This window comes from Corvus moneduloides, chromosome 10 (assembly GCF_009650955.1).
Source record: "Corvus moneduloides isolate bCorMon1 chromosome 10, bCorMon1.pri, whole genome shotgun sequence".
Classification (NCBI taxonomy): Eukaryota; Metazoa; Chordata; class Aves; order Passeriformes; family Corvidae; genus Corvus; species Corvus moneduloides.
Window position 1 is genome coordinate 12,070,132 of NC_045485.1, and position 23,505 is coordinate 12,093,636.

Genomic DNA, 23,505 nt, shown 5'->3' on the forward strand with positions numbered 1-23,505 from the left:
GAGTGCACAGTTTGTTTGGAAGTATTGTGTATTTCAGACAGACTGTGGTGCTTGGATGGTTCAGTGTGGCTCTGTTCCTGTTCTCACTGGTCTGGCTATCCAGATAAAAGCACCTTCTGAATCCAGTGAATGGGGTTTCTTTCCTACTGTGAGATTTTACTGTAAGAAGAGTTGAGCAGTCTGGTACCTACCCTGATAAGCTTTACAGGTAAATCTTTGCTTCCTATGTCTCCATTTTAATCACAGGGATATTTATAACACCGCAGTAATGTTTTTGTTTGTTTTTAAAAAAGGGCCTCTGCAAAGACACATCCTCTGGGGTGTGTGTGTAGCATATGTGTGATGTCTCAGTAACAAGCCGCCTTTGTGGCACACATGGGGAACACTAAAAGGACACCAAGCCTGAGGCTCTGTGACTTCTTAAGTATAGATACAATAATTGCAGCCTTCAAGTACACTCTTGTTTTCTAAAACTGATTTTTACTGCAAAAGGAAAGCTTTTACATTATTTTATTGAATTTATTCCTCTGTTGTGGAAATTCTTCAGGGTGGGAAAAATTAAATTTTGTTACATATTTATTAATATTTTTGATTCAAGAGGCTGTTTAACTTTTTTTTTTTTATTTTTAATGTTAGGCTTTCCCTTCTCCAAACCTTTTCTGTGTGTTAGGCATTGATGTGGCTTTAAATTGCATCACCTTACCATGCAACCTTTCTGTGGGTGGGAGAGGGGGAGGGACGAGAAATGGGGAGGGTTCAGCGTTTATATGTGGAGGCGTGGGGAGATTGTAATAAAAATATAAAATCAAAAGGGATCTGGCCTCTTGTGAACTGTTTGTGAAAGCAAAAGCTGTGCTTAACTGCAGGCACAGGGTGCTGGATGATGGCCTGCTGTTACATTGGTGTATCCACAGGCTTCACACAGTTAAAGATTTGTAAATGTGCTGGGGAAAATCTTCTGTTGGACATGTAAATAGCCTCAGTGGCTGCACTTCCTGAAGCAGGATCTGAAAGGTCTTACAAAAAAAAAAAAACCACAACATATTTTCTCTCTTTTTTTCCTGATGAGAGACATTGTGATAAGATTATATAAATTGTTGCATATGTGAGAATTAAGTGGAGAATTCTCTTTGCTAATGAGAACTGTGATCCGGAACACTGAAACTATGGAGAATGCATGCATACTGTAAAGACTTTCTTAGAATGAGTATTGAATAGATGCATTGATAATGAGAAAAGAATACACCTTTTATCTTTTTGTAATACATTATAAACAATCTGTTTTAGAAATATGCAGAGTTTATTTTTTGTATTTTTCTTTCTCCCTGTAACATAATGTGTTTCAGGATAGGATTCAGCACAGATTTTGGTTGCTAAACTATTAGAAACCAATTTATTTTTTTCTTAAATGCTGTGTGTTCATACCTGGCACAGACCAGATGAGGCTTTCTAGAGAGAAAAGTAGGTACTAAAATCAGTCGGGGACAGGGAAAATCCTAACTGTGCAGTGGGAAGATGATCACTTCAGATCCAATTAACTTCATTACTTTTATCTTGTAGCTGTTTATAAAATGGAGGAGCGATGAATGTCAATGTTTTGGGTCAAGTGGGACTAAAGATGCTTTGCCACAGGAGTGTTTTATCTGCAGAATCAATTGTGTATTTCATTTAATAGCTAAAAACTCTCAGGGTAGAAGATCACTTAGCATTTCAGGTACTTTTCAATAATTAATTTTCATTTCAGCTTTTTAAAAATTCTCATCAGTGATTATAGAAAGCTTAAGCCGAGTAGCAAAAGAGCTAAAGGAGCACACCCATTAGGCTTTATTTTGTAAGTGCTCTATTATGCAATGCCTTTTTCAGTATCTGTTCTCTAAATACCATTCTCATACCTCTTCTTTGCTTTGTGTCTTGGGCTTTAAAACAGCTGTTCTTACCCAATAGTCTCTTAAGAGCAATTAAGAATCTGTATAATTAACTGGACTGCCTGGGTTTTTTTGCCCTGTAGAAAAGAGTATCTTTTGATCCTGCTTAGTTGTAATTTTCTCCTGCTTTTGTGGTTTTGTTTATAGCTTGGCTTTTACACAAAGAAAAGCAGGAAGGGGACAGCATCTGGTAACAAATCTTTTGTAAAAGATGCAAATTATTATTGAAGACTTAAAATTAGGCTGCTTATGAAATTCATTTTTCTTTAGGTCACATTGCAGTGACAAGGTACAGTCGCCATTGCCATTACTGTGTGATCTTGTGTTTCTGCAGCCTTTTGGGGTGAAGTGCTGAGTGGGTAATGTAAATAACTGATCTGAGATTCAGGAAGTAGCATTCAGATGAATCCTTGTGAAATAAGGTCCTGACCTGGAGAGGTGTGGTCCTGTGTCTCCCAAAGGTTTCTGTGGTTGTAGAGGAAGAGGGAGCTCATTATCCTCTCAGATCCCTCGGTGTGCGCAAGTCCAGCTCTTCAGCTTCAGGAGGGCGTGGAGACACAAGTGGGTAATGGGCTCCTCTGTTCTCTCCTGCCCTGCCTTAGGGAAACCAGAGGGAAATGTTCATGCTTCAGTGTTCAGGCTTGTCCAAAGCAGAGAAACCGAGTGTAGCTTGTACAAGCCCAGTTCTAGCCTGGCTGAGAACTCCTGAGCAGCCTGAAACAGAGTGGGGTGACCTTGGAAAGGGAACGTCCGTGGTATGTTCCCAGATCTGTGCTAGACACTGCTGTTCTGATAAACTTTGGTGAAGCCTGCCCTGCACTCCAGGACATCCCGATGTTTATGGGAAGGCCTTCAAGGGACACAGGTGCAGGTACATCTGCTCTGAGCCAGTCCTGGCTCAGGGAGTGTCTCCACAAGGCTTGGTCAGGCTCAGTGCCCTGTCCTGGTGTAGAAGGTTATGTAGTGCATAGAGTCTCCTTTCAACAATTAAAATTTTCCCAGTGTTACAGAAGTGTTTGTATTCAAACTGCTTCACTCTGACTTCCTTTGACTTCGCTGCAGAGCAGCTGCATGTATTTTTTGTAATACTGCTTGAGGAAGAGTTGGTTTCTGAACATCAGTATCAGGTTATTTGGACACTGCACGTGCACGTGGTCTCCCCCCACCTCCCCTTTGCAGGTTTTGAAGTGTAAGAATCAACAACCACTTAGGAACAAGGGTAACAAATATTTTCCAAAGCGTATATTTAGAATTGCAGCTGTCGCTGATGTGAGTTCATCTGTCCTGGTGACACGAGAGTGAAGAGTTCATGTAATGCCTTAAAAACCAGAATCTTGGGATGAGAAAAGCAAGATCAGCTGCAAATGGCAAATCTGTTCTGACTCTCTCTCATCACTTGAGGCAGCTTGCTTGTGGGGTTTTCCTCCACAGGCAGTTAGAGTGCTTCAGTGGAATTGATGCTTTAAATAAACAAAAATGAGAAGCATTGCTGTATTGCTGCAGATGGACTAAGGTCTGAACTTGGTAGTTTTTAGAGAGGTAGCTTGCTGCACTTTCGTACTGCTGTGTGAGGAGTTTGGTGTTTTGTTCTCAGCTATTGTTGGTCTACCCTGAATACTTAAGGTGAATATTCTAGAGGTGAAGATAGCAACAGTGGAATAACCTAGATGAGAATTTTACAGTTATCTTCTCTTAAAATCAAGCACTGTTCAGTATCAATTAAGCTGCTCAATATAATGAGATTTATCAAATTACAAACCTGATAATGTCAGTCTGAAAATTGTATCAGTTTACTTTTCAGAATAAGGCTGCTGAGGTCATAAATTTACATGTTATTAAAACAGTTCATAGCAGTAATATAAATATTTTTTTCTCATTGCTGCATGTGCTGGCGCAAGAATTCCAGTACTTTGGTGGTTCTTGCTGCTGCTGGAGCTGCTGCTCCTCAATTTTTAAGCCACTCTTGTAAGTATCACAACTAAAATGATAATTTAATTTTGTCCAAATCTCTTTCCCTTGTAGCATACAGAAGTCTTAAACAGTTGCATACTGTTTTTTCCTCCACCTGCTTCTCTCCATGCAGTGTTGGCTTTTATGGGTGAGCCTGTGCCATTTGCCACTTCTGATGTCTGATCTTGTGCTGGGATGATCTACAGTGTAACTCTGTCTTAAGCTGGAAAGTTTACTGTTTGTGGTTACTTAAAGAGGAAATGGTAGTTTCACATGGACTTTTTTGTCTTACTTGCTTTTGGGTTTGTATTTTATGTAGAAAATTTTCCAATTGACATGGCAACAATAAAATTGGCAGTTTGCTGATACCAGAAATGTTTTTATTTTTAACCTGGAAGAGAGCACTGTTCGTGCCTGTTACACATGAACAGTTCCTTGGCCTCACCCGCTCTCTGCTGCTCGATGCTGTTCTGCCTGTGTTGTCCAACCCTAATGGCTGCTGCTGTTCCTCTGTCAACAGTGACCTCTGTGCTCCTCTAACTCATTAATGGGGCATGGGCTGCTCGCTCTGTAGTTGTCTGTGTAATTCTCTCTTGAACAAAGGAAGCTCCCACTTGGGACTGCTGCTCGGATGAGGAGCTGATGAACGAGCAGTGCTCATTAACACTGGCAGCAGTTTGCAGAGAAGGCAGGGAGGGCGAGGAGCCCGGGTGGAGCTGTAGCGGGACACTGAGTGCTGTGGCTGGGCCAATGTCACACCTTGGTGCTGCTTTAGAGGCAGGTCCTGTTCCCTCCTTCCCTGTGCCTCGCTTTCTTCTTCTGTCCTTTCTGCTGCTTTGTTTGACAGCTTTCCTTGTGGAAATGGTGAGTGGGCACAGGGTGGGCAGGCCCATAGGATGAGGTGCAAGGCTGTAAGGACGTGCAGGACTGGGGCCATCTCTTAGCCGCGAGCTGTTACAGGCTCTCTCCTCTCTCCTTCTCCCCTTCGCTCCAGTGACATTTGAAAACAGAACTCAAACATGAGAGGAGCAAATGCCTTCAAGATAATTTAGGTTCTGCAAGATCTGTGAAAGACAAAAAAGAAGAGAGAGACCTCAGATGCCCCCACAAGATGGGAAAGGCTGGGATATGAACTCTTGATGTTAGAGCCCAGAGTATTTCTTTGGGATAGATTACAACTCGCAGTTACTGACAATCTCCTCTTAGAGCTCAGAGTTCCTAAACATGGGATGTTTTGATATCTCTGGACCTTGCTCTATTTTTACTCTTGTGTGGACTGGGGAACTTGCTGTAGCTGTTTGCCTCAAATACAGACCATCAGTTTGACTCTTCAAGACCTTGTTAAGAGGCTGTCTGCAAGCAAGTGTGCAATCTTTTTCCCTGAGTCTGTTTCTTGGCCTCCTGAGGCTGGACCTAGGTCTGAGACTAGAGCTTGTGTGTGGTAACTATGCCTGTAGAGAGGTGAGCAAGGAGAAGGGGTGAGCATAAGGTCTGCGTAAAGCTCTCAGAAATCTTTCACAGAAAGATTTAACCTGGCAGAATTTCTTAATTCTGTATGACAAACTGTTCTTGTTTTAAAATTTAGCTGGCGTGGGAAGAGGAGGGTGGAATTGATGCATACAGTTTGGATTTGTGGAAGATGGAGCAGCCTGTGCCCAGGATTGAACTTCCAGGATCATTACTAGCAATCAGAATCACTACCAAAGCCATCACTGGGAGTAGAAACCAGTTTTCATCTTTTTTGAGCCGTGCTAAAGAGATACACCTTTGGTGTTTCAGGAATGCTTTAGCCAGATGTTTCCACCTGCTAGATCCTGCTGGAGCAAACACTGACTGCACTGTTGCAAATAGAAACTCGGGAGGGTAGAGATGAATCTTCTGAACTTATTATGGTATAGAGGTGCATTGCAGCTGATACTGGGCATTTTCATCATGAAATCTGCGTCTCTTGGATTTATGTTTTTTCCTGGCATTTCAGGTTATCTTCCCTGTGCTATGAGAAAAGAACAGTCTGCTGATTAACTGAATGGAGACTTTTGCCTTGGGCAAATTCTGGAAAAGAATTGGCTATAAACTTTTAGACATGAGACTGGGATTGAATTCTGTCCATTGTGTGAACTGAGGGGCTGGAGATTCTCATCCTCTGTTTTTGCACAGGGTAATTGTACTAGAGAAATTAAAAAAGAAAGAAAGAAAGAAAGAAGATACGTTTGTAATAAAGCCTCATTTCTAGGCAGTTTCACTGGGGGAAAACTCATCTTTCATGCCACTGTGGTATGGAGGAGAAATACGAAAATGCTATAGATAGAGAGTCCCTTTTTCTCAAATCCTGGGGATTTTCAAGAGTAATTAGTGAATGCTTTATGTTATTCTGTGAGTTTTGAAGAGATGCAGTGGATTAATTTCAATAACCTTCTGAGACAGTAATTTATTGCATATTGTATGTTACTTATGTGAGAAACTGAATTCTCACTCTTTTGTCCAAAGCTCTTTAGACAGGGATTGGCAACTCTCTTCCCTGGGATATAAATTTGTCCAATCCATAGTCAAATGAGAACTGGCTGTTTTGCTCCATCACCTGGGAGCTTAGATCCAAGGGATCATTGTTTGGCTTCTGCCTTCTGCCCTCAGGGAGGGAAGAGGCAAATGAGGCCCCTGGGACTGTGCAGCAGGAGGTATTGGGTGACCCTGTGTGGCACCGGTGCCAGGCAGAGCCCCTGGGACAGGGATGTTATCCAGGGACAGGACTGCCCTGAGCAGCTGAAGGGCTCCTGGGCACCCCAAGCCCTGGGGGTGAAGGGTGTTAGGATCAAGGGTTTGGTTGGACGGGGTTTAGAGATGCCCAAATGTATGGGGCTGAGGTAGCTCTTAGGTGTGACCTGCTAAAGGTTTGGGAAGCTTTTGGTGTGAAACAGTGCATTGCCCCTTGTTTAAAAGGTATGCGGTTATAAAAGTAGAATCTCTTAATTTCCTTTAGAACTTGAACCAGTTACACAACAGCCAAAAAAAGATTTCTAATTTTAATGAAAGTCAAATAGAGACTAGTCTACACTGCAGTGTCCCCAGGACATTTGCAAAGTTCTGGAATTCCTTCAGCTGCACAAATAAAAATTTAAAAATATTTATTGAAATTAAGTTTATTGAAAATGTCACCTGTGCAAATGGAATTGAATATAAAAGAGAAACTGGGGTTGAAGGGAAGAGCTTGTTACAGACAGGTTATCCACTTGGCTTTGTATTTCTGGTTTATGAGTGGCTGCTTTAATTTTGGTCCCTGCCAGCTGCTTCTGCACACACAGTTCAGAAGGAACATCCAAGAGAAAATGGATACTTTAGAACGCAGATTGCTGCAGCCATCACTTAATGAAATGGCTGCTGAAGGAGTCAACATCACTGGAAAAAAGCGTGTTTTGAGGGAAATCAGCTGCCACTGCTGCATGACATGTTGAATGTGCTGGTAAGACATTATGCACAATACTGAAAAGAAGGGTGCAAAATATAAATACCTGCAATTCTAAATGCTACTCTTTAGATTCTTGTAATCCATCTCCAGTGGTGATACTAAAATACAGTCTTAATAGGTTTCCCAAGTTTTGAGAGCTACTAAATTTTACATAATGTTGTTCACATTTTGTGGTCTATAACTTGTGGTTTAGTTTTAAGAATCTCACTTTTGGATAGTGTTTGAGGAATTCAGGATCTCTGTCTATCCTGAATAGATTAAGCTAGATACAGGAATACTTAATCAGCACCCAGAACTTACCTCACACTAGGTATATAACAGCATAAATCTCCATCTTTCAGTTTGTTATAAAAGATAAAATCTTGCTGAAATTTGACTTCAGGAAGAACTTCTTGTGCCCATTGCATCCTTGTGAGCATGAGAAAGGCAAATCTTTAAGAATGAAAAGATATAAAGCTGGGAAGTGTTCCAGTAAGGATGAAACCTTTTTCAGCCCCATTGCTTAAATGAAGGGATGTTGTGAGGGCAATCTTGGAGAATTCTGACTGGGGCAGTATCACTTTGAGGGGGGAAGAAGTTCAGCTCATCAGGATTTGGGCTGCCTAAATATTACATGTAAAATTCATAAACACAGTTACTAAATATAAAATACTAAACAGTAACATAAAATGTTTAAGCATTGAATGAAAAAAAAGTATGATTTTATCCCCCTCATATTTTAAATTGGGACATTCTTATTGCAGTTACTTATCCCTCACTTTACACACTTCTGGCTGCAGAGTTTGAGGTAAATACAGCCACCCAATTCTATCTGAAGTTTGTAGAGTGTAACAACCTGCACTGCAAAAGTTGCATTCTTTTCTGCTCTATCAAAGGAAACTACATATAATTATCAAAAAGTGAAGCTGGCCTTTCAAAAAGTGAAAGGAAACTTTTTATTATTTGACACGGGTGATCTAGTATACTGAAATTAGTGAGCCTAAAATAGATTGCCATGAAGTAAAATAGAGGGTGGAAAATGTACACTGAAGTATCTGAATAAATTTGTGAAGAGCTGTATTTGTTCAGCTGCAGAATGTTCCTCTTTCACACACTTTCTGTGCCTCTGAACAGTTTTTGTTCTATTGTGTTTCTTTGCCATATATGTTTCTAGTACTTTGCGACAGATACAGAGATGATTTTAAAAAACCAACCAACCAAAGTTCCAAACTTGTGAATTAAAAGTTGGCTGTCTAAATCTTTTCCAGATAAACTCATTCCATATTCATTGATATTGAGTTATTCAAAGTGATAACTTGATTACCAGGTCTGAAACCTCTGGGAAGACCAGATACAGCAGCTGCACTGAACCTGATTGATTGCAGGTGTGCTCTGCGTGGGTACTTGGATCCACCTGCACAGCATAAATACCTACATTGCTCCAGTTCTGAAAAATAAGATTGGATTTAGCAGCATGTAGGTCGAATTAAAGAGCTGCTGGGCCCTGTGTTTTCCTCGTGAAGTTGGAGCAGTTTGATGAAGGCAGTGTTGCTGTCAGTACTTCTGCACTTGCTGATTCAGAGAGATGTAACCACTGCGTAACAGCAGGGAAGGTGCAGAATCCAATTACAGCTTTTAATGTTTGGGTTTACTGATTAGTTTTACCATTTCAAATGTTATACCTGCAGTTCACGTTTGCTTATCTTTGTTACTTACTAAATTTTAAATGGTGTAAGAACTGGAGCTGGCATTGTAAGTTTTTTCAGAAAATTTCATATCTCTCTTCAACCAAGTGAATTGGAAAGAAGGGACTAATTTGAACTTCACGGTATTTTAATGATTTTTCACTGCTATGAATTGGTTTTGCTCCCTGTAGTCTCTGCCCTTTATTGCACTAGTGCTGCAGAACAATAGTGGTGAGAGATATTGCTTTATGAACTCCAGTGCCTCAATACTGCCGTTGTCATTCATCATCTAATATAGACTAATTGATGCTACTACAGACCATTCCAGAATGAAAAAGAAACATTTCTGCTTTAGCTAGGTGATGGTCACTTCATCTGTAGTGAGCATGGAAAGCCAAATAAATATTTAATACGAACCTTTATAAAAATATATAAGCAGAAGTCTTGTTGTATGTGAAGAACTCATGGATTAGAACTAAAGAATAAAATAACTGCAAGAATTTTACGCTACAAGATGCTCCAGAGGTTTATTATTTTTCATTATATACTGTGTTTCAAATCTTACAAGTCAATTGTTTTAAGCTCATCAGGTTTAAACTGCACATTTATTTTGGCAACTAGATACAAATAATTTGTATGCAACGTGGCTTTAAAGACTTCCTCTGGAGCACTGTGGGGTAAAAAAAACGGCTTCCCCTTCCCCCTCAGTTTTAATGAAATAGAGACTTTTTATTGAGTATCTAGTGGTTATTTAAAGTCTGCTATTAACGAATTACTTCTGTATGAAAAGTCACAGTAACATTTTAACACTGCCACTAGCGTCCCTGGCAGCTTGTGGGACGGTTCTGAGTTGGCCTGTGTGGTTTGATGGCTGTGTCGCAGCCGGGACGGCGGCGTGTGGGCGGCACTGGTGTCGCACACTAGGGGAGCTCCCTGCTCCCATCCCGCTGCCAACTGCCCTCGGAGTTCGGAGGAGCAAGCAGGGAAGGTCCTGCTACAGACCTTACTCTTCACTTTGAGGCTGGAAGGGGCTTAGAAGCTTTGCCAGAAAGGGAGCTTGGCTGTTAATATCCCTGTAGAAAATGTGGGAGAAGTATTGAAATTTTTTGATAAGGGATATGAAGATTGCTTACACATTTAGCTCCTTCACCCTCTCGTACTGTTTTCTTGCCTTTATTAAATAGTGTGCTACCAGGCAAGACGTGCACCGGGTGAATTTGTGCTTTATCCGCTCTCTGAGTGTAAAAGCTTCTGCTGTACTGTCAGATCCGTGCTGTTAATAAACGTTCCAGCAAAAACTCACCAGTGTCATCTGTTGTGGAGGGATTGGTCAGAGCCAGGTGCAGCCGTCCAGCAGCTCCAGGCTCCCGGCTGCCCGGGGAGGTGGGCCGTGTATATCCTCTGCATGGTGGGAGAGGCTGCACGGACGCGAGAGCTGCTGGGTAGAGAAAGCAATGGACAGGAGAGAGCCGCGAAACGCTTCTGTAACTCGTGAGCAGCCCCGGAGTGCTCCGAGCTCCGTCGGCGGCGGAGGAAGCCGCTGAGAAAATTTCAAAAGAGTCACTGGGCATTGTCGGAAGCCCATCGGGCAGTGTGTGTCCCACAAGTGCGCTGTCCACTCGAGACTCGCCACTCCGTGCGTTTTCAGCCGCGTTTTGGGGATGTGGTCGTCTTTAGAGTACCGGTGCCACCTGGAGCTGCACCACTGCTTACACTGCCCTTCACACAGCGCCGTGGCTCCACGACACAGGAGAAAGCCCTGCCCGTTTTGATTCCCACCTGGGGCAGGGAGTTTCGGGGCCCACCGCCGGCCGCTGCCGGTCGGTGCTGGTGTGGGCCGGCGGCAGCAGCGGGGCCAGGGCAGGAGCGGGGGCTGTGCTGGGCTCTCCCCGGCACTCGCGGGGCTGCGCTGGGCTCGGGGCCGCCCGGGCTGGGCGTGCCCCCCGACCGCACCGCGCTCCGGCCAGTCCTGACCCAAGGGGCCGCCTGGTGACCGGGCAGCGGTTATAAAAATATTGTGAAGAACTGCGGGCAGATCGATTTGTGTTGAGCTCTGCCAGGAAGATCCAGTGTGAGGGTTTTTAAAAAATGTTTTTGGAGAACCTTTGGGAACTCTGAGTTTCTGCACAGACCGGGCTAAGGGCGGGGGGGCTGGGCCCGGAACCCTCTCAAGCCTTTCAGGGCTTTTCCCCCCTCTTTTGTTTTCCCCGTTACGGGCGCTGCTCCGCTGTGCGAGGGGTACCGGGTGAGGAGCCTCCCGCCGGGCAGGGTTTACAGAAGCGCCCCGGCAGAGAGCCGCTCCTAGAAGTGTCCTCCACACTCAGGCGGTGCGGGGCCGCGGCCGGTGCCGGTACCGCTCAGTCCGGGCTCTCCGCGGGGGCGGCCGGGCGGAGCGCTGCAGCCCGAGGCCGGGCGGCGGGGCCGCCAATGGCGAGCGCGGGGCGGGCGCCGCCGGTCGGGGCCGCCCCTCGGTGGCGGCGGCGGCACCGGAGCCCTCCCGACGCGGCGGGGGCGGGGCGCGGAGCGATGCGCTGTGGCGGGGCGGTGCAGCCCCCGTCCGCCCTCGCTGCCGCCCCGCGCTGTGGGGCGGAGCGGAGCGCGGCACCGCCTCGCCCCGGCGGCCGCCGTGAGCTGCGCTGCGGCGGCGCCCGCGGTCGCTCGGCGATGGCGGCGCGGGAGAAGCGCGGGGCGGGCGGGTGGCCGCGCCGCTGCTAAGTAGGGCAGCGGCGGGGGCGGCGGCGGCGGGGCCGTCGCGGCGGCTGCGCTATGCGGACCGGGCGCGGGGGGCCGGCCGGGAGACGGCGCCGGGGGCGGTGTGCCCTGATGCCCGCCGCGGGCCCCGGGGCGCCGGGGCGCTGAGCAACAGTTGGCTCCGCCGCCGCCCAGCATGAAAGTGTGCCGGCGGAAGGCGCTGGCGCTGTGCCTCGGCTACGCGCTGCTGCTGCTGCTCGCCGCGCTCAACCTGCTGGAGTACAAGTGGCGGCGGGAGCCGCGGCGCTGCGGGGAGCCCCCGGCAGCCCCCCGCCACCACCCCCCGCCGCCGCCGCCACCGGCCGGGAGCCGCGGCCCGGCGGGCGCCCGGCGGCAGCTGGTCTATGTCTTCACCACCTGGCGCTCGGGCTCGTCCTTCTTCGGGGAGCTCTTCAACCAGAACCCCGAGGTCTTTTTCCTCTACGAGCCGGTGTGGCACGTCTGGCAGAAGCTGTACCCCGGTGACGCCGTCTCGCTGCAAGGGGCGGCCCGCGACATGCTGAGCTCCCTGTACCGATGCGACCTCTCCGTCTTCCAGCTCTACAGCACGGCGGGCGCCGGCAAGAACCTCACCACGCTCGGCATCTTCGGGGCGGCCACCAACAAGGTCATCTGCTCCTCACCTCTCTGCCCGGCCTATCGCAAGGAGGTCGTGGGCATGGTGGACGACCGGGTGTGCAAAAAGTGTCCCCCGCAGCGCCTCAGCCGCTTCCAGGAGGAATGCCACAAGTACCACACGCTGGTCATCAAGGGCGTACGTGTCTTTGATCTGGCTGTCCTCGCCCCGCTCATGCGGGACCCGACCCTGGACCTCAAAGTCATCCATCTGGTGCGGGACCCCCGGGCCGTCGCCAGCTCCCGCATCAAGTCCCGGCACGGCCTTATCCGGGAGAGCCTGCAGGTGGTGAGGAGCCGGGACCCCCACATCCACCGCATGCCCTTCCTTGATGCTGGCCACAAGCTGGGCGGGAAGAAGGAGGGGGGGGGCGGCTCGGACTACCATGCCCTAGGTGCCATGGAGGTCATCTGCAGCAGCATGGCCAAGACCCTGCAGACTGCTCTGCACCCCCCTGACTGGCTCCAGGGCAACTACATGGCCGTGCGCTACGAGGACCTGGTGGTCGAGCCAATCAAGACCCTGCGGCAGGTGTATGGCTTTGTGAACCTGGCAGTCAGCCCGGAGATGGAGAAGTTCGCCCTCAACATGACCAGTGGCCCCGGCTACTCCTCCAAGCCGTTCGTGGTGTCGGCCAGGAACGCCACCCAGGCGCTGAGTGCCTGGAGGACTGCGCTCAGCTACCAGCAGATCAAGCAGGTCGAGGAGTACTGCCACCAGCCCATGGCCCTGCTGGGCTACGAGCGGGTCGGCAGCCCCGAGGAGGTGAAGGACCTCAGCAGAACGTTGCTCAGGAAGCCGCGGCTGTGACGGGGCAGCGGCAACCACCGGGCGCCCGGGGGTGGCCGAGCCCCGGGCAGAGGAGCCGCTCCGGCTGCCTTGAGTGAGGGAGGGAGCCGGGAAAAGCAACCTGGTTTCCGATTTCCTCCAAAGACTGCTGAAGGGTAACATACAGTAATGCGATGATTTCTTTCTTCCTTTTTTTTTTTTTTTTTCTTTTATTTTTTTATTACCTGCCCCTTGCATTGGGTTAGATGCGATTTACAAAAAAAAAAAAAAAAAAAATCAAGTTGAACTGAAAATACGTGTAAAGCCCCTTCCTCCTTCTCTAAAATGCCAGGCAGTTGTTCTGTACCAAAATCGTTCATGAAGTTCTTGTGGGTTTGAAGATGGTAACAAAAACTCTTGCACAATTCCTAACACATCTTTGTCTCCCTTGGTGCAGAGGGGATGCCCTTGGAAAACCTAATGCTGAAAATCAGACTTTTGTATGAAAGCAAATGTTCAGACATGATAGTAATAAAAGAACATAATAAATGATATTCATTTTTATAATTACCTCAATTGTTTGGGAAATACAGTGTTGCTTATGTACTGCTGGAGGGGATGCTTGCTTAAAATAACAACGTGGACTTCTTAAAGGGTATGGGTGGAGGGCTGGAGTGCAACGTTTGACGTGTTCAAAGATCAGGAGCTGCTCTTCCAGAAACAAATACAGATCTCACAAGTGTAGTGCAGGTTTTATGGCTGTGGCAAAGCAGGTTTCTATTTAACTATTGTCTTTTCTGTTGTATATAAAAAGTCTTTCAAGTGCCACTGTATTACTGTCCTAAGAGTTTTAAAACATTTGCCATCACAGCAGTATTCATTTTTGTCTTGACATGTATGTCCAGGAGTCACTGTCAAATAGAAGTGGATCTACAGCGTGACAAGAAATGCGGGATTTAAAAAGACATTTATCATACTGAGAACATTAGCATGTGTGAAAACAAAAATAAAATTATATATATTATATATATTATATAGTGCTAACAAAACATAAGATATGTAAGATATTTCTTGACATTGATTGGTAACAGGCATAGCAGGGAAGCATAGAAAAATGCATAAAATGATTTATTTTTTCCCTTTGTCTGAGTCCGAGGGTATATTTATGTATGAAGAGGGAGGAAATGTACAGCTGTGTGTTCATGGCTGTAATAGAGCTTTTATGGAGCCAGCCCAGCGTTTGATTTCAGAGCACTGGCTGGAGACTCATTGCCTGTGAATTGTCATTGCTCTGTGATGGAGCCAGATGGTGGTCTGGCTCTTTCTGGGAGCTCTGCCTAGAGTCTGTACCATCGTTAAAACTTGATGATTAAAAAAAAAAGGAAAAAAGAGATTTTACTATTTCTGCTTTTGTAATTTCTTGGAAAAAGTCCTGATTTATTAAAGGTTAAGTGGTGTGTTGCATATGAAAAGTGCAGACACCCTAAGTAGTTTTTAATCTTGGTGTTCTCTGCTGCTCTTTGAAGGCTCATTTTGGAACTTGAGTTTTTAAACAAACGTGGTTTTGCCAAACTGTTCTCTTAGGAGACTACAGACTTTTCTATAGGAAGTACATTTTACATTGCCTATTTGGGTGTTGTGCCTTCAGAAAATGTTAAGAGTATGATTAGGAAAAAGGAAATTGATTTGTGAAAATAAATTAATATAAACAGGATGCTGATAAGTGTGCGTGTATGTGTGGGTGTATGTGTGAAAATTTTAGTGATGTGTAATATGTGTATTTCTTGTAACTCTTTAAGTTAAACAGCTGATAACTAGCTACTAAGCTTTTTGAGTTCTTGATGAAATTTTGGCATTAGATGTTGAATTTATTCTGAAAAGGAAACACATTTAATAAACTAGTTAAAAGATTATTGCATAAGGTTGCCTATACACTTGCTGAATGACTGCATTACATGTTGGTTCCCTCAGCTCATTTTCACCATCAGTGAAATAACATAAAATCTAGCAATGGGAGACCTTTTAATTGGCCTGTTAGGATGTATTCCTAGATTCCAGACAGCAGTGCTAGAAACGGGAGGGATAGTTAATTTGGTATTTAAAATACATATTAAGGTACTAGTGTTGTGGAATGAGTTGTTTTGTGTTTACAGCTGTGCACGTTCAGTGCAGTGCTGAGAGGATTTTGGATGTTTGGCTTTGGGCTGTAGCCGGTGGGGTTTTTTATTTTCTTCCGTTGGTGTGTCCGGGGGCAGTGCTTGAATATCTGACCTGCTTGTAGAGCACGGCGCTTGCTTTTCGTCCCTGCCTGCTTTCTGAAGCTGCCTGCTCCCCCCTGCACTGCCCTGTGTGCGCTCCCCCAGCGCTGCTGTGGGCAGGGCGGGCGGCTGGGAGCCGGGAGCCCCTCTGGAGCTGCCTCCGGGAACGCCAGCCCAGCTCCCCCCGGGCCGGGACACTGCCACCGCCTCGGCTCCCGCTGGCGTCGGCATGGAACTTCGCTCAGGACCCTAGATGGGGGTTTTTCATGGCAGCATGTTACAGCAAAGGCTCTTTTGATTTTGGGAGCTGAAGCACGGTCATTTCTGTGTGCAGAATTCCTTGGTCTTTTTTGGGAAAGTTTTAGGATGAGTAAAGTGAACAGGAATTGATTGCGTCTGGGAGTGTGAAACAGATGAGCCCAATTGACTTAGCCTCCGAAAATGTCCTTTGGCTCCTAATTATATTAAAAAGCTTATCCTGTCATTCTGAGAGAGAACTCGCTGCTCTTCTAATAGTGGTGCATTGCAAGCATTCCTGATACAAACACTGCCAGTAGAGTTACAGCATCTGAATCTGGTCCGTAATTTGAGCTCCACCTACTACATTGCAGCAGGGAATCACCCAACATACTGTACAATTGTATCCTCGTGTGTTTCAGTGAAGAGAAGAAATAATGCAATGCTCATTTTGTGAAAATAAAGTCTGCATGTTTGTTCAGGTGAAGCTTCAGCAGAAGTGAATGGGACCCTGCTTGTGTGAAAGGCTAGTGGGCTAAACCCTGTGTTTAATGCTGCTCTATTAAATATGTATGTGAACAACTGGCAGTTAAAATACCATTTTTAGCCCTGTTTTATATTCAGGAAATAGAGGAACTTTAACAAGCCAAACTGAGTTGAAAAAAGTTTTAAATGTGGAAAATTACAGGAAAAAATAGGATGTCAGAGAGATGAAGGACATGGTTACAAAAGAGGTTTTCCTTTTGTGAGGAGGGACAGCTAGCTGTGGTCAGAATAAACTTGACTTTTAAGCTTGAAAATAGTGCTGGGTTTGCTTTCTGATTTAATAATTACAGCATGCTTCTTCAGCTGAAGCTAATGCTTGTATTGGCGAAGGATCAATAGCATAAACAAGGTACAGGGTGCACTAAGTTGCGTGGGAAGGGAGACGGTTCTGAAGACTTGGCACACTGGTTTGATGGAAGAGAAAGGCCAATGGGCAGCTACGTGTTGCTTTCTGCTGTGAACAAAACCAGAACAAGTGCAAGTGTGGTAAATTGCAATCATCATTCAGTGCACGAAAACAGGAAAACCCTCTGTCTTCCACCGAATCAACTAAACCACAAGATGTGTAAAAGTGTGCAAGTTGCTGCTGCTAACCTGAGCTGACAATGAAAAAAATGTTAGATCAAGCATCTTTCATTCTTTCTTAACAAAAGGAGGAAGTCCCTTATTTTTCCAATCACTTTGTAATTTGTCAAGCATTAAACTTCATACCATGACTGAAAGAGAAACATAGTTTAAACCCATAAACCTTCTATTTCCATTTTGATTAGAACTTGGGTCTTCAGAGGTAGAATACTGGTGGTTATAATCAATCCTGAAACAAGTGCTTTTCATCCTGTAGGCCATGAGAAGAGTAGTGAGATTATTTCCCCTTTCATTTCTAATTGCTAGTGGTGTGTTGAAGATGAAAGGTCTTTAACATGAGCCCTTGCACACTGCAAGGGGTGGTCTGAGAGTTGGTGTTCCAGCTTTGCTCCTGTGCATCCCATAAATGCAGGCATGGGTCCTTTTGGAGTGGTGAATGCCAGCTGTGTCCAGTTGTGTGGGGATGCTTTATGTGAACAGACTGAACATGGGGCAAATGCTGCCTGTGTTATGTTACTTCATCAAATGGATCAAAAATGTTCTTATTCTACTGCCACTTCAATTAAGGGTGTTGTATAAATATTACTCTGCTAGAATTATGCATATGAATAAGGTAAGCAGATTTAATTTGGAGGCTCTAAGTGAGTGGGAGACTGCTTGCCATTGATGTATCTGACTTCAACTGTCAGTGCTTTCTGCTAGTTATCCTGGCAGTCAGTACATGGGGTTTGCATTTTGTATCAGAGATCCTGAGCAAGATCTTACAAAAATGTGCATGTTTTATAATTAAAAAATACTTGGAATAACATTTCAACAATACTCATTGTATTGCACACGTTTAAAGTAAAAAATAAGGTTTGTCTGGTTTATTTGGATTCCCTGGCAACAAATGAGTTCTGTTAATGTGTCTAAATAACAGCTCTTGGCTGTTGTGACATCCATGATTCTCCTTGTAAGTTATCATTTCTGCAAAGAAAATGCATAGAACTGGTACAACACAGACTCTTTTATATTTGCAAGTTGGAAAATTTCCATGTATTTATTTTAATTTGCAGCTTGGGGCTCCCTGCATCATGAGATCATGAAGGGAACTCAAGAATGGGCCTGCATTATTGACTGTGCAGAGTCTGGATCAATGCAAATTCAGTGAGAATGGGTGCAAAATGTAAAGTGTCCTGTCTTCCCTTGATCCATGTAGAGCTGGCATTCCTCACACATGTCAACACTGTGAAAGCAAAGAAAAAATTCATAATATTAATGGCCTTGCAAATGGGAGAACTGTGATTAAAGAATCATCTGCTTCTGCAGTGAAACACAAAGCTGTAAAATGTGTGTAAAAATATATGGCATTATTTCTTCACAAAAGAAAATTCTGTATGTGAGAGACCTGTTTACACCAACTGATGTGGGTGAGCTCTCTGGTGCCCACTGCAGTTCCTGAGACAGGAATATGCTTGTTATAATCAGGGTGATGGGAAGGGAATTGAGGTCAAGTGGAGGGTTACCATCTCTTTGTTCCTCTCAGAAAAACTGGTGAGTAGCCAGCACAGCCTGCAGGTCTTTTGGTATGAGGTACTGCAAACTTCTGTCTGGATATAATGTCATTATTCTGATGGGATTTGAATGGAAATGGGATATTCATGCTGAAAAACAAGATGAAAATGTGGTTGCAGGAACTCCCCAAATGAAAAATTATTAGTGAAGCAGCCTGAGCGAGGAAGCAACCTTTGTAACAGCATCAGTTGAAGTGAAAGTTGCTAACTGCAAGGGGCCCTACTGATACAATATTAAGAAATCTGAAGATTCTGGTAAGATCTAGGTGGGATTTTCAAGAATATCTGCATGTGCCATTTTCACTGGAATGGGAATATTATGCAGGAGTCGGCGGGAGTTACATTTCAGGGTGTGTCTGGAAATCATGGCCTCATAAATTTGTATTGGAGGGGGCCTGGGGGGGTTTCTGGTCCAACTTCTTGCTCGAAGCAGGGTCAGTTTATGAGATCCAACTAGGTTGCTCCAGATTTTTTCTTGGTGGGTCTTGTAAACCTGCAAGGACAGAGACTGCAGTCTCCCTGAGCAACCTCAGTGTTGTGTGGTTCTAGTAGTGATCTTAGCAAGACCAGCCCCAAAGTTACTAAATATGTTACATAAATTTATTAATTTTGTATTTGCCTGTGACTACTGACATAGGTCATGTCCTCACTTTCCTTTAACTGCAAGAGGTGTTGGCTGGAGCTCAGCTGTTGCAAAGGGTCAGCAGCAAACTGGCTAATGAGTAGTGATCTCAGTGGAAAAATGTGTATTCACAATTAGAATGCTGCATCCAGCAAGATCCCTTGTTCTACACAGGAGGGATAAAGAGGAGAGCAGAGGCAAAAGAAATTCGCTTAGAAGAAAGGAAAGGAATAGAAAGCGGAGCTTATCAGGAGTTGCTCTTTCTCTGCTATAGGAAGAAGGAAATACTGTTAAGGAAAATTGAAAGAAACAAATGAGGTATCATTTGATGCAGCAAGGTCAGGAGAGGATGAATAAAGGCATTTGCATGTTAAAAGCAGTGAGGACAGAAACCTGAAGGACAGAAGATGAAATGTGGTGATGCTATGTGCTGTAACCATTTGTGATTAATCATGATATGCAGAAAGAATTCCTCACTTCTAAGTTCACAGTTTTAGATTCACTGATTTCCCTCACAATTTCAAGATGAATTTCAAACAGGAATAATTTTCATAATTATTTGGATAGTTTTCATGTTCTGGTTTGTTTTGCGTATAGATAGAAACAGAGTTGCTGAACTTTTGTCTAAATATTCCTCTCTGCAGACCTCTATGCATAAATTCGCAGGCCCCCTGTCTGCTAAATTCTTGGCACCTTCTTGTTTTCCATCTGCCAGATGGTTCCTTCTCCCACCAGTCAGGGTTATCAACAATTATCTGTTTCAAGCCATGTGCATGTCTCATAACAGTTTATCAAGGGAGACATAAAATGGAAAAGTGACATATTTAGTGTTTATGTAACTTCCAGAATCACTTTTGGCAGCTTGCGTTATTTGCCACTGGTGGTTCCTATGTATGTTTGCTGTACTGGTCTGGGATCAGCCCTTCAGATCTCAATTATTTGTTCAATTTACTAAATCAGACACCTTGCACACTCAGTCAGCCAGTGTTTTTAGGTGTACTAACTTAGTTGGTTGAGTGGTGACCTGTTTTGTTCTTCAGAACACCCTTATATATCTGCTTGACCTCTCTTTTCCCAAGTAACAAGTGATAGGAAATGAGGATATGGACTCAAGTTGCATCAATGGAGGTTTAGACTGGATATTTGGAAAAAAGTCATCACTTTGGAAGGATTGCTGAGCAGTGGAGCAGGCTGCTCAGGGAAGTGGTCAAGTCCTCAACTCCGGAGCTATTGCAAAGGCATGTGGATGTGGTGCTTAGGGACATGGCTTAGTGCTGGGTTAATGGTTGGACTTGATATCATAAAGGTCTTTACAACCAAAATGGTTCTCTGATATGATGGCTACATCAGACCCCACCAAAGCCGTATGGGGGTGGTTGGAGACATCGGGGCTCTTTGGGCTCGTGAAGCAGTGAGGAAGGTCTGACTGCCAGAGCAGAGCTCGGGGTGAACCCTGCTGACTTCCTTGGGGTCATGTGCTTTTCACCTGTGTCACTGGCTGTAGCTCCACCGCAAACTACCAGAGCTGTCAATGGTAAAGGATATCTGGTTCGAAGAGGTACAGTGGTAAAGAGTAAGTGGAAAACAGTTCAGTTCTTTGTGCTTCTCTGCTCCTCCTCAGAAATAAGCACACAGCAGCCCGTGCTGACCACTTTGATTTTGTAAGAGTTTAACATCTGGTCCCTAATTACATGTTCTTTCATGCTGAGCAGAGGTAAAAATATAGAGTATGAAAGTGCAGTGTTGTGGCTACTGCCCAGAGAATACCCGCTGTGTTATTTTAACCCAGGAACCCTCATCCCAGGACTAAATTTACACACGCATGAGCTCCCCTCCTTTTATTTTGCTATTTAAATAAGAAATGTTGTATCTGATGCCACACCAGAGAGGCAGCTGCTGCCTTTCGGGAGGCGGTGCCCCGCAGGTGTAAATGAGGAATGTTAATGAACCTGACATAGAAACGGGACACCTGAAAGTCGTTACGGGGGTGTGTTGTTTAACCCTGTCCTCTCGTAGAGAGGTAACAGTTTCTTGCCAAAATGAGATGGAAGCCGAAGTCTGCTCTCTCCCTTGTTATTTCTGCCTGTGCCCTGCCGGGCCAGGGGGCTGCCATGTGCCATTAGCCTCACAGGGGAAGCTGGCTGGGGTGGGAGCAGCGCTGAAGGAGCTCTCCTGGGAGCGTGCGGGCTCTAGGGAGGATAAATGCATGAGAGGAGCTGCTCTTGGGGGTGGTGTGGCTTTGCCAGAAGCATCTTTGATGGCAAGGGCTGCTGCAGGCTCTGAGTGCCTGAGGTTCCCCTAGGACTGCTGTGAGCCTGCTGGAAGGTGCCCGACCTAAAGCGATTTCCAGCGCTGAGGCCTTGCTGTGCCCTGAGTTGTGCGGATGTCACTGAAACTGTGGGAAAACTGGTATATCATCCATCAGGGAGAGGCGGTGGGGCTGCCGTGCTCAGGCACACGTCAGTGTAAAGAGTTGATGAAACACATGGAAGAGCACCAGCTGGGACTGAGGAGGCTCTCGAGTGCGCTGGAGCAAGGAATGACACCCAAGAGCGATGCAGGTGCCTGTGCACCGTGCAGGAGCCACAGCCCGCGAGGCGCCTCGGGACTGATGGAGCTGATGGAGGTGAGCCATGGTGGGGCGGCTGTGGTGCTGGGACACCCCTTCAACGAGCCTTGGCTGTGAGGGTGGAGCTGATTTGGGAGCACCGCCTGCTGAGCTGTGGCGGAGATGAGCACCAGCAGCCTGTTGTTGGTGACAACAGGGCTCTGGGATGGTTGTTTTAGGCTGGAAGCAAGAGAGGCTGAAGCTTGAAGCAAACTCGTCTGGGGAGGTGTTATAAGTGAATTTGTTTGTCTGGGCTGTTGGGTTCAGGCTCTGGGGGTGCTCTGCTGCTGTAAGAGCATTTGGCTCCTGTCTGTGCCGTGGAATGCTGGCACACCACTGTGGGCTGCATGGTGCTGCTGATCCCCACTGGCACTATCTCCTGCTGGGCTCTGGATACCTGAGCACACTTGCCTATGTCCACCTCTCCAGGGACATGCAACGCTCAAGCAAATCTCTGACGTGTAAGGAGAGGCTTCAGAGTTGATCTTGCACAAATGTACTGAGAGAAAAATTTGTATGCATTTCCTTGCCATTTTTATGCCTTGTTGGGGTTTAATGTGGAGTCCTTTAGTGTATCTACTGGTCCTATCCCATGCCTGCAGTCACAGATGAATTACAGAATGTGCCTGTTTCTCTTTGTCTTCTTTCTGAAATGGGCATGGCTGTCCTGACCCCTCATCCCTCCTGCACAGGTGAGCTTTTGTCTCATTCCTGTCTCATTCAGAACAGTGATCAGGCTCCCTGTTGCTTAATTAGTCCTTTCATAATGAATGATTTGAGTAAGTGCTTTGCTCTGAGTGGTAGACAGCCATTTATCTTTGTCACTTCTATCTGAATGAAGAATTATTTTGAAATTCAACATTTCACAATTGCTGGCTTTGACTGTGGAACAGCCTGTAAACTTTACTTAGACAGATTCCTTAAATCATATCAAGAAATCAATGGACTTTTCCTCACTGCAGGCTTCAGATCTTGGTACAGCATCTCTTAATGGTGCCTCATTTTCATTTATAAATCTCCATATAGGAGATGCTGAGAAAATGCACGTGTGTGGGCTTACAGCTGAAGTCCTTTTGACTGCTCTGAGCACCGTGAAGATGCATCCCTATACTCCATAACTCCTGCTTAAAACAATAGACATAAATTATTCTCACATGTAAGCCTTGGATTTTCTTGCCTTAGGTATACAGGCAACATGTAACAGCCCTTTGGATAGCTGCTGAATTTATCCCTGTGGGAAGGTGAAATGGGAGAAATGAAACATCTACGCATATTTTTAGAGAAAGGGTAGCTAAATGCTCAGGCGAGTGATGCATTTAAAATAGTTTGTGTTTTAAAAAAATCCCTCATAGCTATTTAGTTAGTACTTTTGTTCTATAATTAAGACAATTATTTCAAGTGTTCCCAGCAGTTCTTCTGCATCAGGTTGCTGAAGCTAAATCAAGATGCCCACTCTTCTTATTTCTTCCCCGACTTATGTGTAAAGGGCTCACTTTGCAGGCTGCTTGTGATGGGCATTCTACTTCCATGTTAAATGGGTGGGCTTGGAGGGAGAAGAGGGGGGGTGTATCCCATGATATCCAGATGATGAGTAAACTTCTTGTACTCACACTGGCTATTAGAGAATGTATTAGCATCCTTTGGTACAAGGCTGTGCTGGGTACTCTGAGAATTGATGAACAAGTGGGGCAGCGAGGAGATGATAACATGTTTGGCACAACAGACCACGTTATTGTCTAAAAAGTTTGTTTGACATATGGTTATTCTAACACAAATAGTAAATACCACATTATATAAAGCTATTACTGTTTCTAACTTGGCTTTCTGGTACTTCAGAGAAAGCAATGTATCTCTAGTATTTATTGGACTGTACTAGTGACAAAAATGCAGCACACTGGCATCATTATGTATATACAGAACTCTTTTTTCAGGTCACTGGATACCTCACAGATGCAGATC

The 23,505-nt window shown here is 45.3% G+C and overlaps 2 protein-coding genes across 2 annotated transcripts; one reads left to right on the forward strand and one right to left on the reverse strand.

Annotated features, from left to right (window-relative positions):
- Positions 1–787: 787 nt before the first annotated feature.
- Positions 788–11,891, reverse strand: LOC116448899 (basic proline-rich protein-like). The gene is made up of 3 exons (XM_032119934.1): positions 11,357–11,891; positions 10,306–11,321; positions 788–4,939 (listed from the first exon to the last, which is right to left on the reverse strand). The coding sequence occupies exons 1-2, from the start codon at positions 11,889–11,891 to the stop codon at positions 10,333–10,335; spliced, it is 1,524 nt and encodes a 507-aa protein (XP_031975825.1). The 3' UTR covers positions 788–4,939; positions 10,306–10,332.
- On the forward strand, positions 11,784–14,851 carry CHST2 (carbohydrate sulfotransferase 2). Its single transcript, XM_032119788.1, has one exon. The coding sequence runs from the start codon at positions 11,890–11,892 to the stop codon at positions 13,177–13,179; it is 1,290 nt and encodes a 429-aa protein (XP_031975679.1). The 5' UTR covers positions 11,784–11,889; the 3' UTR covers positions 13,180–14,851.
- The last annotated feature ends 8,654 nt before the right edge of the window (positions 14,852–23,505 follow it).

Bases quoted from the DNA above. Each gene is read 5' to 3' on its own strand.
- CHST2 (XM_032119788.1), top strand. From the start codon at position 11,890: ATGAAAGTGTGCCGGCGGAAGGCGCTGGCGCTGTGCCTCGGCTACGCG.
- LOC116448899 (XM_032119934.1), bottom strand. From the start codon at position 11,891: ATGCTGGGCGGCGGCGGAGCCAACTGTTGCTCAGCGCCCCGGCGCCCC. The intron at 11,322-11,356 runs GTACCGGCACCG...GCACCGCCTGAG, and splicing joins CGGAGAGCCCGGACTGAGCG to TGTGGAGGACACTTCTAGGA.